The sequence below is a fragment of the Pseudorasbora parva genome, chromosome 2 (assembly GCF_024679245.1).
Source record: "Pseudorasbora parva isolate DD20220531a chromosome 2, ASM2467924v1, whole genome shotgun sequence".
NCBI lineage: Eukaryota > Metazoa > Chordata > Actinopteri > Cypriniformes > Gobionidae > Pseudorasbora > Pseudorasbora parva.
Genome location: NC_090173.1, coordinates 45,676,980 through 45,694,904, shown reverse-complemented (window position 1 = coordinate 45,694,904; position 17,925 = coordinate 45,676,980). Strand labels below are relative to the sequence as shown.

The 17,925-nt window shown below is 44.1% G+C and overlaps 1 protein-coding gene across 1 annotated transcript in view; it reads right to left on the bottom strand.

Moving 5' to 3' along the window:
- The window catches only part of LOC137049037 (uncharacterized), a 42,989-nt gene that overhangs the window by 7,891 nt on the left and 17,173 nt on the right, over nucleotides 1–17,925 (bottom strand). Inside the window, exons 10-14 of the mRNA XM_067427436.1 lie at nucleotides 14,537–14,951; nucleotides 12,303–12,514; nucleotides 8,922–8,998; nucleotides 8,641–8,813; nucleotides 6,981–7,128 (exon numbers count right to left, since the gene is read on the bottom strand). Of these exons, the coding sequence (XP_067283537.1) occupies nucleotides 6,981–7,128; nucleotides 8,641–8,813; nucleotides 8,922–8,998; nucleotides 12,303–12,514; nucleotides 14,537–14,951 (1,025 nt within the window). The remainder of the gene's footprint in view (nucleotides 1–6,980; nucleotides 7,129–8,640; nucleotides 8,814–8,921; nucleotides 8,999–12,302; nucleotides 12,515–14,536; nucleotides 14,952–17,925) is intronic.

Here is a 17,925-nt window from a genome sequence, read left to right as displayed (position 1 = left end):
AAATCAAAAATGTTTCTTGATTATAAAATCCTCATATGAGAATGACTAGTGAAGGATCTTTGAAGACTGGAGTAATGATGATAAATTCAGCTTTGATCACAGGGATGAATTACACTAGGCCTACTATATATTCACATAGAAAAAAGCTGTTTTTAATTTTTAATAATATTTCACAATTACTTTTTTAACTGTATTTTTGATTAAATAAATGCAGCCTTGGTGAGCAGAAGATACTAAACATTAAAAAAGCTGTCAGTTAGCACTGCATTATTCATATGATATACTTATTGTCAATAAATAGCCTACATTGAAAAACACACAAAGCATATTGTCGCAATCGTCTGATTGTCATCGTCATGTTTCATCATTCATAACGATTGTTTTCCTTCAGCTGCAGCTCCAGCGTGACAGTGTATTACTTCTACGAATCCACTTTTGGACTTTCTGTGAGAAAGTCGCCCTCTTCATATTTAAATACGAATAAAATGACAGGTCATACATGCATTTTTTGTCCCTGAATGTGCTGTACTCACATTGGTTTCTATGTTAATACACTTGCCATGGGCCGTGTCCCAAGAAGCGCACTATCAACCGAGGTTGATGACAGCTGTCTTTAACGCCGGTCCGAATCTCGGTCGGAGCGGGTCGACTAGGATCGGTGAGACCCAGTAAAAGTGCGGGGGACGAAAATACATTATTAAAATTGCGGGGGACACGCAATGTATTAAATGTATTAATCAAATTCTCTCACCTTCAGTGTTTTCAGAGTGGATGACTGAAATCAGCACTAAAATACAAAGTATAAATAAACAAATAAATAAATAAATAAATAAATAAATAAATAAACATGAATGATTGTGTATGTCTAAATGTTTCTATAAAGATCATCAAACTCATCCATTGATATTTTTTTCTTTTATCTTATTGCAAAAGTCTCCCATGAGGCAACCCATGATGTTGTTTACTTGTTAATTAGCTTTAGGTTTAAATGTCAGAAATTTGTGTTCAGATTTTCTAAATACAAGCATCAACACTGAAGAATGTGCTGCTCTGATACCTTCAGTAAATTCTTATCTTCATAAGAACTCTGTCAAAATTATTTATTTAGAAAAATCTACTACACTGGTAAGCTACCAAAGTGACAGCTCAGACAAATACTGGAAAATGTAACATTCATTACAGTGAACATTTAGCTGATCCAACTTTGTATTATACTTAAGGTATTTTATAGATACAGGCCCTTCTCAAAAAATTACATATTGTGATAAAGTTCATTATTTTCCATAATGTAATGATAAAAATTTAACTTTCATATATTTTAGATTCATTGCACACCAACTGAAATATTCCAGGTCTTTTATACTGATGATTTTGGTATACAGCTCATGAAAACCCAAAATCTCAAAAAAATTAGCATATTTCATCCGACCAATAAAAGAAAAGTGTTTTTAATACAAAAAAGTCAACCTTATTCAGTTATGCACTCAATAATTGGTCGGGAATCCTTTTGCAGAAATGACTGCTTCAGTGCGGCGTGGCATGGAGGCGATCAGCCTGTGGCACTGCTGAGGTGTTTTGGAGGCCCAGGATGCTTCGATAGCGGCCTTAAGCTCATCCAGAGTGTTGGGTCTTGCGTCTCTCAACTTTCTCTTCACAATATCCCACAGATTCTCTATGGGGTTCATGTCAGGAGACAAATCTTCATCTCCATAAAGCTTTTCAGCAGATGGAAGCATGTAGTGCTCCAAAATCTCCTGATAGCTAGCTGCATTGACCCTGCCCTTGATAAAACACAGTGGACCAACACCAGCAGCTGACATGGCACCCCAGCCCATCACTGACTGTGGGTACTTGACACTGGACTTCAGGCATTTTAGCATTTCAGACTGGGGAGAGGTTCTCCAGACTCTGGCACCTGGATTTCCGAATGACGAAAAAAGTACTTTGGAACACTGAGCAACAGTCCAGTGCTGCTTCTCTGTAGCCTAAAAGTGGCTTGACCTGGGGAATACGGCACCTGTAGCCCATTTCCTGCACACGCCTGTGCACGGTGGCTCTGGGTCCACTGCCTACTCCAGACTCAGTCCACTGCCTCCGCAGGTCCCCCAAGGTCTGGAATCGGTCCTTCTCCACAATCTTCCTCAGAGTCCATTTTTTGCCACACTTTTTCCTTCCCACAGACTGAAGTGCCTTGATACAGCACTCTGGGAACAGCCTATTCGTTCAGAAACGATGTCAATGATGGCCTTCTGGACAGCAGTCAGGTCGGCAATCTTACCCATGATTGCAGTTTTGAGTAATGAACCAGGCTGGGAGTTTTTAAAAGCCTCAGGAATCTTTTTGTTTAGAGTTAATTAGTTGATTCAGATGATTAGGTTAATAGCTCCTTTAGAGAACCTTTTCATGATATGCTATTTCTTTTCTTTTTTTATAATCATCAGTATTAAAACAATAAAAGACCTGAAATATTTTAGTTGGTGTGCAATGAATCTAAAATATATGAAAGTTAAAAAAAAATCATTACATTATGGAAAATAATGAACTTTTTCACAATATACAATTTTTTTTGAGAAGGACCTGTATATTCTTACTTTCCTTGTGAAACATCATGATTTCCCTCTTACATGTTTATCAGCTTCACAACACAGAAATGTCTAATTTCGGAGATTGAGAGTTACCTGGATGAGTGTTTCTGTAAAACCTTTCTAAAGTGTGAAGACTAACCAATACATATCTAGTGAAGACTAACTAGTGAATATCTACTTATTGCATCATAGATAGAAAACTCTATAAAACACCATTGCAAAGCATTAAACCAAGTGACTGAACAAACAGACTGACCCAAACACAGCAAAGTGCATTTCTCTTTCAAAAACAGCACTAACTGCACACTTGCTCTCTCAAGCTTGTCCTTCACTCATATACCATAGACTAGAGCTGGACTTGAGTCTCTGAGAGCAGCATGAAAATAAAAAAAATTTCATGAACACAATCCCACTCATAATCTAAATGCAATTCCACCGAAACGCATCCCGGGGAAATAATACTCACCGAGAACAAGAGGAAGTTGACTGAGCTCCATACTGACTGAATAATGACAGACGGTTAAAGACACTGTCTGAGTTAAAGCCTCAAGACTTCCTGATACCTATAGATCTTTAGCAACATAAAGACAGACCATAAAAACATTCATAAAGACAGAAAACAGTTAAAAGACAGATTAAAGACATACAAATGAACTTCATGTGTGAAAGAAAACCTTTTGATGAAATTGATAATCTTGTAATACCTTTTCAAAAATATCAAACAAGTTTCCTACTGAAATGTTGTCCGTCATTCAGTATCAAACTGAACAGCATGATAATACTTGATAATCAGTTGCTGACTCCAAAAGGGAGGATTCTGAGACACCAAACATCGTAACACTCTCTGGTTAGCTCGTTCTGCTTGACCGTTACTCTGAGGGTGGAACCCAGAAGATAGATTGATTAAATGCTTACCCCTAATAACTGACAAAACGCTCTCCAAAATGTGGAAATAATCCCCAGTCGGAAACCACGTCTGTCGGGAGGCCAAGAATGCACAGGTAATTTAGGCAAGGGGATAAAGTGTGCTGCCTTCGAGAACCAGTCCACAACGGTCAAAATGACCATATTGCCCTGGGAAAGAGAGAGGGTGGTAAAGAAATTTAGCGCTATGTGGGACCAGGGTCTCAAAGGGACAGACGGCAGGCACAAACCATAGACACAAACAAAGCAAGCCAATACAAAACCTTGAATGTCACGAGCCACGGAGGGCCACCAAAATCATTGTTTGACCAAAAGCTGACGGCTGACTCCTGGATGACAAGATACATTAAAATCATGACCCCACTGAACAGCATTGAACCGTAATTCCTTCGGCACAAATAAATGACCCAGTGGGCACTCGGGAGGAGGCGTCACCCTTTTTTAAGGCCGTGTGGACCTTTGATTCAACCTCCAATGTGAGTGTGGAAACAATGAGTTTCTCAGGTAGATTGCACTTGGGAGTAGATGGGTGTTTGAAACAATGAAAAAAATAGGATAGCACGTCGAGTTGGATGTTCTTAGAACCCGGACAGTATGAAAGTGAAAAATCATAACGACGGGAAAAAAAGCCAACCGAGCCTGACTGGTGCAATTTCTACAATGCTAACTTGACTACCAACAACTCTATGTTAGCAATATTGTAATTACATTAATCAGTTTATAAACAATGAGAAAAAAACGTGCATGGGTGCATCTTCTTATTCATGGCAGTATGCTGGGAAAAGTACTGCACCTACCCCCACCTCTGACACGTCAACCTCCACCACGAACTGATGAGATCAGGGACTAACAAGGATGGGAGCCAAAATTAAGTGGCTCTTGAGGTTAGTAAATGCAGCTTTCTATGAATTAGACCACCGGAACCCCATCCCGGTAAAGTCAAAGTGGTCAGAGGAGCAGCTAGTTGCGAATGAAACGCCTGTAAAATTTGGTGAAACCCAGAAATCTCTGTAGGGCCTTATGGGAATATGTAATGAGCCAGTCTACCACAGCCCTAACCTTGTCAGGATCCATGCGTATTCCCTCGGACAAAACAATAAACCATAGGAACGGAATTGACTGTGCATGAAAAACACACTTCTTTGCCTTGACAAAAAGCCCAGTGTCTACTGAACTAAATCACAGACAAGATTAAATAGACTTAAAACATATAGACACAAAACATGCATGGCAAGAGGCAAAGCCAAAGTGGTTCAAAGAACCGGGTCAGTACAGATGGATTAAGTTATGCAAAGACTAAGACCTGGGAGAACCATCCCTGATAAGCTCCTTTGTCAGAGCAATTTGTATTTCTTAGTACATTACTTGCATTTGCCATTGAAGGCATCCAAAGATACATCTGATACATTACAGGTCTTGATTTGTTCCTTCTGATGATTTTGCAGTTGTGATGGTTTCCTTCCATGTTGAGGGAACCCATACGGAAATGTAATATATGTGTATATATGAAATATCAATATATGTGATATATAAAGTAAAATCATATATGAAATATATTAGAAATTAGAATACATATTTTGACATATAGGTCTCATATGAAATATCCTAATATGCTCATTTAGAGTAAAAAATACATGCACATATATGCACAGCATCAGAAATTCCATATATTGGCATATATCTTTAGTCCACATATTATATATGTTTAAATTATATATGTGACAAATCACTATCACTGTAAAATGTTGTAGAGTCTTAAAATATATACTATGTATAAAACAATTGACATTTAAAATATTAAATATTTATAATGTAACTTTTGTCAGGTGAGGCAAGAGATGAAGGACTCAAGGGTGCAAAGGTTAATGGGCTTTTTATTAGACTTCAAAAATAAACAATCGAAACAAACAAACCCCTTCATGCTTGTAACTGGCTCGCCTTAGTTTTTTATACAATAAGAAAGCCTCAAAAAACGGGAATTCACTTTTGCCAATAGTTTGTGTTCAAACTAACTGTAAGATTTTGAATGTGGGAGTGAAAATAAATTGTATCTATTTAACCACTGAATTAGATAACATAGTAACAATTAGCACATGGATGGAAATCCAAGACAGCATTGTGAATATCAAAGCTCAACACTATAAGTAAACAAAAAAAAAAGTAAATCACTTCCAAACCCAAAATACTAGTGATACACAAACAAAAAACAGTACCAAACAATTCAAAATGCCGTAGAGGGAAAGTGATGTACAGTCTGCAATGCAAGTCTCTTATGTGAGTGTTGTAGAAGTCCCAGTCCCAGCAGGCAATTAAGATATACAATCCTTAATCCTAGATTAGGCAGTTGCACAATCCAACACAGGTAAGAAGTAGGTATCAGTGCACTCAAGCCCTATAACAGGCCTCTGCAAGCTTCTCTGCAAACTTCCAAACACTATGAATTAACATTTTTATGGGTACATAAAAATGTGCATTTGAATAAGATAGTGAAGCATTAGAATGTACAATTCACTTAACTCTTAAACCCAATGTGATTCCAGGCATTTTCACCCATGCTCCATAGCCATGCCTCTCCTCTATGCTAGTCGTAACCTTAAAACAGCTTCCTCCCTTTGTTGCCCTCTAGAGGACAGGATGAAAAATGTCACCCATGTACCAGGGTAACCGATACATGCTACACAGAACAAAACATGACACGCCATGGCTAATAATGAGCACAAGCCGCATGCTAAACAAACAACCCTAAACAAATGGACAAAAGAGTGTATACTGCCCAAGCAAAACGTCCCCGGTTACGACTGTAACCTTAGTTCCCTGAGAACAGGGAACGAGATGCTGCGTCAGCTGACGCTATGGGGAACGCCTCCAGCGTGACCGGTGTCTGAGCTACTATCAAATCACAGCAATCCTATTGACCGGCGACAGCCTATGATGTCATCAAGGTGTGACCAGGAAGTATATAAGGGCGCCTTGCAAACATGACACCAGCTTCTTCGTCTGAAGGGACTGTTCGCAGGCAGGCCCCGAGGCATGGCAAAGTGACGCAGCGTCTCGTTCCCTGTTCTCAGGGAACTAAGGTTACAGTCGTAACCGGGGACGTTGCCTTTCGAAAGGGAACTCGAGCTGCATCAGCTGACGCTATGGGGAACGATATACCCACGCCGCCATGTCGAGGGGAGTGCATGCCTACTGGCAGTGACAACTATCAGGACAAGCAAATTCAACTGAAATGCCTGAACCACTCCCCCTCTGGTCACATTAGATTGTCAGTGACAGCATTCCCTATGGTCATAGCCCGAGCCATGGCCTTGGGGCACCTTCATGTACCCTACCCTGGCCGCTCAAAGGCCTGGAACCAACCTGTTCGACAGAAGGGGTTCCTTTAAGGGAATGTGGCTAGGGGACCCGAGGGCGCCCCAGCCAGTCACTATTCAGGAAGAACTTCACCGAATGCCACCAGGTAGGCCTGACCTGGCGTCACTATGCGGGACGTTTCTGTCGGCCCGCCCTGTCTGTTAAAAAACAGAGCCTCTGGAAACTCGCCTCTGGAGAGGCATCCAGCTGAGGGACTGCAAACTGGCAGTGTCCGCCTCAGGCCGGACCTCAGAGACGGGCTATCCTGGAGAACAGCGCACAGCGTAGTGCCTTCCGACCCTTGCTAGCGAGGGGAGTCAGCTGCTCGATCCTAGGATCTACCGAGCACATACTTTACAGGGGTGCTCAGGAGGCCTGAGAAGGCCTACAGGCTGATCTCACAGGGAGGCCCCGAGGGGCCTACGACCAACTGATCAGGCCCAGGCGGCCGTAAGCTCACAGCCGACCCTCATAAGAGGGGAGCTCTTAAGCCTGCCTGATAGGTACCATGGTGTAGGCAACCTATGCAGGTCCCCGTTCCTGTAGGGACCGCATAGCAGCAGCGTCATCTCGTCGTGCTAGAGTATGCGACCACCATCAGGTGCTGCCGGCTAGGACCGAAGCCTGATGGCTAGAACCACTAGCTGTCAGCTTGAGCCAGTTATGTGTCTCCGTCCAAGGAACTCGTTCCCCCCAGGGATGCCCGAAGGAACCTCTACCTGGCACCGTTGAGGCCAGCTATTAAAGCCACAGGACTAACGGCTAGCTTGTCACCGAGACCGGATCCGGGAATCCCTCCTCAGGGAGGCCCAAAAGGGGCCTAACACCTGACACCACGTTAACCGGTTAACCAAGCGTCCAAGCTCGGGGGCTAACCCACAGGCAGGCCAGGAGAGGCCTGATACCTGCTAGCCGGACGTGCAAACCGTCAGAAGTGACTGCGGTCCCGGAGCTCGCCTCCAGGGAGGCCTGATTGAGACCTCCCGCACAGTAGCGAGTCTTAGGGCGGCCTGGAGAGCCCTATTGCCAAGTGGCAGCCCAATGTTAGAGGCCCGGTGACAGACGGTGCTATCCAACAGAAGAACCCCCAGGGAGGCCCCGCAGGGCCTACTACCTGCCAGCTACTCGTAGCCGGCACTGGGGCCGGGGATCGACATCAGGGAGGCCTGGTGAGGCCTGCTACCTGATAGCAGACCATGCTATCCGCCCTGGCTAGCAACCATGCTCACTGTCATAGGAACTGGGAACCGGGGCTCACCCTCCGGGAGGCCGAGAGAGGCCTAATCCCTGTCACCCAGTGGCCGAGGCCCTGGAGTACCCCCTCAGGGGAAGCCAGATGAGGCCTGCTGAATCCCAGCAGGCCCTCAGGGAGGCCCCGCGGGGCCTACTACCTGTCATCCAGTGACTGAAGCCCAGGAACAACCCCTTGGGGGAAGCCAGACGAGGCCTACTGCTACCACAGCAGGCTCTCAGGGAGGCCTGGTGAGGCCTACTACCTGCCGTCTAACACCTGAAGCACGGGAATACCCCCCTCAAGGGAAGCCCGGCAAGGGAGGCCTAGGGAGGCCTACTAACTGTAGGCCTCCCTAGCGACGAATGCCAGCGACGAATGCTCGCTGGCAGGTTGGATGAATGCTGGCCGCTCCAAGTCGGGCTGACAGTGGCTGTCTGCTTGGCTGACGAAGAACTAGACATCCAGTTACCACCTGGGGACTCACCCCAGGGAGGCCATGATGGGCCTGCTTGTCGACGAGGTACTGCTGATGTGGCGACTCACCCGCAAGGAGGCCTGCTGAGGCCTCCTGCTCAGAGTCCACTGCCAGGACTGCCCAAGCTGGCTGCTCACAGCCACCTTGCAACCCATGCCCCTCCCGGGGCTGGCTTCATCCCAGAGGCTCACGGGGTCCTCCATGCGATGACGCAGTCCCAATGTGGCGGGCACAACAAGCTCTGGAAAGCGGGGTTTTCGCAAAACTAGCCCACCCGCGTACAAGCGTGGGACGCCAAACCCCGCCCCACAACCACTGGCTATCGCTGTTCATTCTGCTTAACACCAACCTGCATTACTAAAAAACCCAAAACGCAGAGAAGGGGGCTGGCCTTGGCCGGACGACTCTAATGTAAGAGGAGGCTGACTAGGGATGTGAAAGAAAATGTCCTGCAATATTCAAACAGAGGGCCTCAGGCGATAATTACTTTCCTTCTTTGGAAAGAAATGCCCCCCATCCCGAAAAAGCCTAGGCCAACAGATGGAGAGGGCCAGCCTACATAAGAGTATTATCCGCGGCTCGGGGGAGCGAAAAAAAACTCAATAATACTCCGTCCAAGTCCTGCGAGGCTAGACATAAATCTGTAGTTCGTGCGTCAGCCTGAACTCACCCTCCCGTTTATGAAATTCCACGAGGGGCAACGTTGACCGCTTTACCCGGGGGGGCTAAGAGCTTCCTGTTTGATTAGGAGAGCACACTCGCCTAAAACAACAGCACATTCCCACAAGAATGAGCGGTTGCCTCAATACTGCTTCATCACACAGAGAGAAGGCAAAAACTGTTCGCACAGCTGTACATACAACGGCGGCTATTTTCTCCTAGCAAAGCTAGCTCTAAACATACCACATAATGGCATCTAAAAAAATCGTTCTAGCCACCGGACAGGTGAACTACAGGGCCCTATGGTGTCCTCCATCGATACCGTGATCCCCAAACCCTCGGCAGGGAGCATGAAGTCTCACACAACATAAAGAATAAATGTTTCCCTCACAAGGGGGAACTTACCAGCTCGCCTCCTGTGCCACAGGCCCTGCTATCACTGATATGGCACACAGCTGCGCAGCGCGTCAGGAAATTTTCCCTGATTGAGATCCCTCAGCAGGTCTTCCCAGTATACTTGCAACATACTTGCAACACCGACATGGTGTAAAAGTAGCACCAGGCTGACCCGCTGCCGTGTATGCCCCCCCATCTACACTTCTTGAAACATAGTTGAAAGAACCTCAGATGGCAGGGTTGGAGCTCTTAGTGTCCCCGCCTACCCGGATCTTTCTAGATTATTCTTAACAGCAATCCGGGGCGAGAACACATACCCATATCCACCCATCCTCCAAACATCAGCGTTTACCACCCGCTGATGTCAGTGAATACACTGAATATGGGTTCTTCCATACCCTCACGATCTCAGTCCGGAGATCAGGAAGGAATGGAAAAGCTCAACTGAGCCAACGGTTTCATGGCCGAGGAGAAATTGATCGTTCCGTTTAAACGAGCGATCTCTCCTCTAATGCGCCATGCATGACGGCCGCAGCCTGCATGCAGCGCACTCATTACAGCCATCAGCTCAGCATACACGGTCAGGATGGCCGAGAGATTAATTTCCCTTCTCACCAGCCATCTCTACAAGCATTCGTGATTAATCTCGTCAGTCGCTAGATCGCCGGAGGGAAACATCCCCTCGCGGCGATCGGCGACCCCATCCGAGGGACTGTGATGTGCATCCGCGCTCAGCCTCGGCGTGAGCGGGGATCACATCACTAATCTCAGATGCAAAAACGCTCTTCCCTCAGGTAGAGCGCTAGACGAGAATGGAGCGATCTCGGATTGAAAACTTCGCTCACATTACACACAATTGAACAATTGACTCCACAAGAGCTTGATTGTGCATGCTCTTAATCCCAGGCAGAAAATAAATGAATTTGGATTACCTTTGACTTGAAGCATTCAGACAAAAACAGTCCCTGAAGACGAAGCAGCTGGTGTCATGTTTGCAAGGCGCCCTTATATACTTCCTGGTCGCACCTTGATGACATCATAGGCTGTCGCCGGTCAATAGGATTGCTGTGATTTGATAGTAGATCAGACACCGGTCACGCTGGAGGCGTTCCCCATAGCGTCAGCTGACGCAGCTCGAGTTCCCTTTCGAAAGGGAACTAGATGCTCACACGAGACCAAGCAAATGCTCAAACTGTACACTCACAACGGGGAGAAAACACACATGGAGCTTTTAATGTCGGAAGCCTGAACCCAAACTAAATTAGAATGAAAGGCCAGGATTAAAACACCACTATATAAATCCATATAAAATCCCATACAAGCATACTGAATGTTTGCATATATTATGTTTAGATCAACTTACATATATAAAGTCGACATATATTGTTTACATATATGGTATTAACATACAGTTCCATATAAAAAGTCATCATATAAATAATTTTAATATATGTATATATAATAATTCTTCTATGGGTATTTCATGCATGGTATAAACCTAGATCTTCATATAACGTGAGAATGTATATATGTGCTAAAAATGTATTGCCTTATATGAAACATATATGTCATCACTACTCAGATATAGGGACATATATGTACATATATTACATTTCCATATGGGAAGGAATGACTCTAAGCTTGCATAGTTGCTTTGACTCAATCGAGGTTGAAGAAGTTGCACATAGTGCAAGGAGTCATGGCCGTTGGGTTTCCTGTCCCACACACGCAGGTTCCGTGTGTGTAGACCTACCATGTTTGATGGCCTGATTTTACAAACCTGATTCCAAAAAAGTTGGGACACTATACAAATTGTGAATTAAAAAAGGAATGCAATAATTTACAAATCTCATAAACTTATATTTTATTCATAATATAATAAAGATAACATATATAATGTTAAAAGTAAGACATTTTAAAATGTCAAGCCAAATATTAGATCATTTTGGATTTCATGAGAGCTTAGAAGCCTATCAACTTTGAGATCTAAGAAAGTGCTCGAGGGCAGTGCCAATGCCATGGGCATGCGGAATTTGCATAGTGGACTCCGCCCCACTGTGTGGGTATAAACAGGAAGTCGCTGGCATGTTCGCATTATGTTACCTGCTGAGGAGCCAAGACTGAATTCCCGGCAGTTTCAGCGGTACAGCGGATGTGGCAGAGGGACGTTACGTCTCCATTCCCTCCTCAGAGAACGAGGGTTACATACGTAACCTAGACGCTCCCTTTCGTTCAATCACTCCGAGTAACGTCAGTGACTGACGAATGGGGGTCTCAATAAAATCACGCCACTCGGCTGTCTTCCAGTGCCCTGCGTAGATGTGAGGTTCCTGTCGTAAGACTAGTATGGACAAAGGACTCCCATCTAACACAAGAATACCAAGGTACACTTGGAAGCATATTCCAGTTGGAAGTATGCTACAAGATGCCTAACTTTAGGAAGAACTTAAGAATACACATATGACCCGCGAGGGCTGCATATGGAAGGACTTCTGGGGTACCAGCCGAAGGTGGATTTTTAACCCCAGGAGGGGCAAGGCTGCCAACCTTGCCAAGGGAAAGACACCTGTTTAGGGAAGCTTACGTTGGAAATACACGTGTGGGGGTCGCCCTGAGGGGCACACGGTGGCACCTAGCCAGACACGAGGACCTGTGCTAGATAGGGCAGACTTACTGGTGTCTGCGGGAGGAGCTCAGGGCTTCCGGGAAGTTCACCTGAGGAGAATATCGCACATATCCAGTCCGTGGAGTGGAATGGTGACCTAAGCCTAGCCCATTACTGGCCACTTGTAGAGGTGAGTACATAGTCAGACACATGCTCCACTCGGAGATTGTAAAATCTGGCGAATGTGTTTGGTGTCGCCCAGCCTGCAGCTCTGTAGATGTCTGTTAGCAGAGCGCCATGCGCTAAAGCCCAAGAGGACATGGACGCCCCTGCTGCTGGTATGCCAAAACAATGGTGTCCATTATTCAGTGAGACAACCTCTGCTTTGAGAGAGCCTTTCCCTTCAGCTTCCCACCATAACAGACGGCGTAATTTAACGCAAAGGATAACGTGAGCACGGCTACCAAAGGAGGAGACAGAGCCACGACATTAATGCAACCAAAACTAGGTTTCTCTCCACCGCAAACTCTTTTCACACAGACAGAATTTAACAAAATATTATTTAGATATATAGTTGAGGAAATGCTGCCGTTGTCGGCAGTTGAGTCGGATTCTTTCCGGGCAATCATTGCGAAAATACCCGCGAGAGAGTTGGGTAAGCTCGCCATACAAACAAGACTTGAGGGCACTTGTTAAACTGTTTACTTTTGTGAGGAAGAAAATACTTCAAGCAGGCTACAGTATGTCTACCAGTTGTGAAGTTGTGTGACAGTTTTAGAATTTGAATGTGCACTACAAAGAGTGTAGGTTATGTACATATGTAAATTAGGCTAATATATTTTTATTATTATTATTATTTTCTATTTTTGGTATACTTTTCTTAAGGAGCATCATTTGTTTTTAGATTTATTTGATGGCCAGTTGGGGTCTGTGCAATAAATATTACAGTTCTAAACAATCTATTTTGTTTTATTGTTCCACTATATTACTGATATTTACAATAATGTATTGAATTTGATAGGTGTCTTTCACATTGTCCCACAGCAACATTAAAATAGTGTAGATTAGTGTACAATGTTTAATAATAATAATTTATTCTATTTAGTGTCCATTTCATTCATTTAACATTTAATATAGGGGGCATCCAAGTTATTTTACATATTTGAACATTTTAAAAAAGTTACTTAAAGTTTTTTAGTAACGTCGGTACTGACCAAATGGGGGTTTTGCTTAGAAAGCAAGCTGCCTTCAATCTCAATCAAAATGATCCAATGACATGAAAATGTCATGGGTCTGCGGAATTTGCCTATTGCAACCCCGCCCCACAGTGTGGGGATAAACGGCGTTGCATAGCAGTCACGCATTTATGTTTCTGCTTCGGAGCTGAGTTCTACTTGCCTTCCTAAGTGTTGTATCTCTTCAAGACAAGTGTCTCCCCAGAGTGTTGGTGATACGGCGCATTCCAGCGAGTTCCGCATTCCTGTCCAATCGGTGCAGTGATCTGTGCAAGTGTGTGTGTTCTCCCTGGGCGTCTCAGCACTCTGCCTGAGTAAAACTCCTCTCTAAAAGAGCTGCACACGTTGCATCTTTTTAACGATTTTTCGCCCGTGCTCCGTTCCTGGATGTGGTCGATATGTTAGTCCGTCTGATGGGCATGGTCGCTGTTTGTTGTGCTTGGGCCTCACGCACCCCGAGCACGCATTCATGGATGCATCATGTTCTCACTGCGGAAACATGACCATCGCAGTGCTGTGATCAAGACTCAATGATCTCCGTACTGGAGTGGGAGTCAGTATCTCAGTATATGTGGAACCTTTACCACATCCCCGATCTACTGTCTCCTCGCGAGGCAGTATTTTGGCTGGTGGTCAGGGTGATCTGAGGGTGTCGAGGCTACTCAAAGCACCCTTCTGAGGCCTGTAGGTTCTCGTCCTCACTAGTGGGCGGGGCCTATAGCGCCGCGGGCCAGGCCGCGTCTGCCCTACATGTTTTGTCCATCCTTCAGGTTTATCAGGCCAGGATGCTCAGAGACATGCACGAGCGCAGTGCTGACCCTGCCTTTGTGCATAAGCTGCGCGCGGCCACTGACCTCATCCTACGGGCGATGAAAGTGACCGCGCAGGCTCTCGATCAGGTGATGTCCACTTGTGTGGTCAAGGAGCGCCATCTATGGCTTAACCTGGTTGAGATGTGTGAGTCTGATAGAACACGCTTCCTAAATGCTCCCATCTCCCAGTCTGGCCTATTCGGCGGGGCGGTTGAGGACTGCTCCCTGGCTATTAAACACATTAAACACGTCCTGCCCCGGCGGCCTGCTGCTCCTTCCACTTTGCCGCCAGAACAGGCGCCTCAGTCCGCTGCCCATAGAGGCCGCGCTCCTGCCCCTCCCGCTCGGCCGCAGCAGCAGCCTTCACCTGAGCCGAAGCGCGGAGGTGCCCAGTAGGGCCGCCCAGCCTGTCTACGGTTGCCTTTGAGGGGCGGGCATACCAGTACGCCATTCTCCCATTTGGGCTGGCCCTGTCTCCTCGCGTCTTCACGAAGGTCGTCGAGGCAGACCTAGTGCTACTCAGGCAACTTGGGGTTCGCATCTTGAACTCCGACTGAATCTCGATGACTGGCTGATCCTCAGCCCCTCTTGGGAGCAGGTTTTCGAACACAGGGACTTGGTTCTCCACCACCTTGCCCATCTGGGCCAACTGGGAGAAGAACAAACTCTGCCTAGTGCAGAGAATCTCTTTTCTCTGTATGGAGATTGACTCGGTTGCCATGTCCGCGCAGCTTACGAGCGAGCACATGCGGTCTCTGCTGACCTGCTTTCGCCAGATCGAATGCAGGAACGTGATCCCACTGAAACTATTTCAGAGGCTCCTGGGGCATATGGCGTATGTGGCCACAGTAACACCACTTGGGTTGCTCCATATGAGGCCGCTTCAGCATTGGCAATAATTTTTTATTCAAAAACAGCAAAAACCAAACAGGTTAAACAGGTTAACATCTATGTTTCTTGTCAATATGAATTAAAAATTTACACTTTCTTAGGCATTCTTAAGTTTAAATTATTTTTCCTGGTGCATCAAATCAAATGCGAATGGATTCAATGGAAATCAAAGGGGTGGGAAAACTTGTTAATATTACTTTTAAACAACCTTAAAATGACAAATGTTCAACTGGGTCAGAGTCTGCTTCACGCATGTGCACTACGGACATGCAATTTTTTCGACACCCAAACTATTTCAGATTACAAAGAATCTTTTCAATAATCAAAGTCATTTAGGCAAAATGGACCAACGTTTGGATTCTGCATTCTGCATTGGAGAAGGCAGCAATTAGTTTTATTTAGGTAAATAGATATCAGACCAATGTAGGCTAATATAATATTTGTTCTGTTTTTTGAAATTTGTGGTATTAACGTGTATTTTTTTTTTTTTTAAACATTTAATTTTATTCTCTTTAGGTGCATGTCATATGACATGAAGACTGGTGTGTATAGCATTCAGGGGACTTTGGACATTGGTTCAGTTCTGCTGACTTGTACAATGATGTTGCTGAGGCCCTTGACATGTTCTTCAGTGCAGGATTCTGTTTTCATTTATGCAGGACATTCATACATTTCATGAGCTTGTACACAGATAAGAGATAATTCTAACAATCTACTGCTGAACGGGTACAAAGCCTTGGTTTCTGGCTATTTAGAGTAATTGATAATTGTTCAAACTGTGCATCAATCATATATTTTTTGTTTCATTTTGTTGTCATGTAGCATGTATATTTCATTAATAGCAATTGTAAAAAATGTTATGTTTCATACTGGTTACATAAGTGTCATGTTTTATATTGCCTAATTTTTGCATTATATAATTATTTACTAAATTCATAACAATCGACAACTGTCTTCTTTTTGGTCTCTTTAAAATACTGTTGTAACAATCATACTGAATGTTACAACAGAGGCTGTTTTGTGGGCTTCCTCTTGTGGGCTTTTCTTTCACTCAACTGTAATAACTTGTAGCAGAGGTTGTGTTTTTAATGGTCTGTTAAGTAATATATGGTATGACAGTGATTATTAAGTAATACAAATGATCATATACAAATACACAGTTTTTTTCAGTTTAATTAGTGTCATGCATTTTCTATTTTGATTTAGCCCAGAGGAAAAAAAATAAAATAAAAATAGATCTCTTTAACATCTCAAATCTTTCTCCAAGACAAAAATGAGGTTACTTTAACATCAAATGGAGATTTTCGCTTGAGACTTCTTCACACACTTGTCTTTTTAGACAAAACCTCTAACAGTTTGCAATGGTCTCCTTTAAAGTTTTGGAGATCTCAACATCATCACACACTGTGCTTAGATTTTCTCCCCAGCTAGAGACACTAAATCACTCACATTTGCCTCCTGTTCCATTTGCCATAATTTCCTGCTCTTGTAAGGGTATTGCCTCTTCCATTGTTTCCTGTCTCATTACTTCTCCTACTGTCCTGTCTATTAAAACCTGATTCCAAAAAAGTTGGGACACTTTACACATTGTGAATAAAAACAGAATGCAATAATGTGGAAGTTTCAAATTTCAAAATTGTAATTAGAATACAACATGACATATCAAATGTTTAATCTGAGAAAATGTATAATTTTAAGAGGGGTAAAAGTTGATTTTAAATGCCATGGCATCAACACATCTCAAAAAAGATGGGACAAAGCCATGTTTACCACTGTGTGGCATCCCCTCTTCTTTTTATAACAGTTTGCAAATATCTGGAGACTGAGGAGACAAGTTGCTCAAGTTTAGGAATATGAATTTTGTCCCATTCTTGTCTAAAACAGGCTTCTAATTGCTCAACTGTCTTAGGTCTTCTTTGTCGCATCTTCCTCTTTATGATGGGCCAAATGTTTTCTATATGTGAAAGATCTTGACTGCAGACTAGCTATTTCAGAACCTGGATCCTCTTTCTACACAACCATGATGTTGTAATTGATGCACTATGTGGTCTGGCATTGTCATGTCGAAAAATGCATGGCCTTCCCTGAAAAGGACAATGTCTAAATAGGAACATATGTTGTTCTTTAACTTGGATATGCATTTCAGCACTGGTGGTGCCTTTCCAGATTAGAGTGCAGATCGGGCTACATTTTTCTGTCCGAGCCCGGCCCGCGTCCGACAGAGCAGTAACCAAACCTAACCCGAGCCCGACAGGCATTAAGATATTTATGTCCGAGCCCGATCTCATTCATCCCATTGTCATTGTCAGGAAATGAATGAGGACAATACCTGCCGTCATCCAGTTTTATCCCAAAAATGTCTGGGCACTCCTGCTAACCCAAAGCCTGCGTCTAATCCCTCAATGGACCTTACCACCAGGACCTTCAATCCTTTCCAGAAATTCCAAAGTCCATTCCAGAGAAGGAAATTCCTGTGACAGTCCCAGAGAATGAAATCCCAGAAACCACTTGAAAGGGTGAAAAACCTGAGCCTGTTCCAGTGAGTGCAATTTCCGAGTCAGTTCCAAGAACTGAAATTCCCAAGTCAGTTCCAGAGAGTGCAATTTCTGGTCTTATTGAGAGAATCATAAAAGTCTTTCAGATAAACAAAATGACTTGTAAGTTGTGTGTTGGTTAAAACTAAGAACAATACCTCAGAAAAGCTTGTTGATAAGTTGTGCCTTTTCTGTGAAAAGGACTCAAATATTAACTATA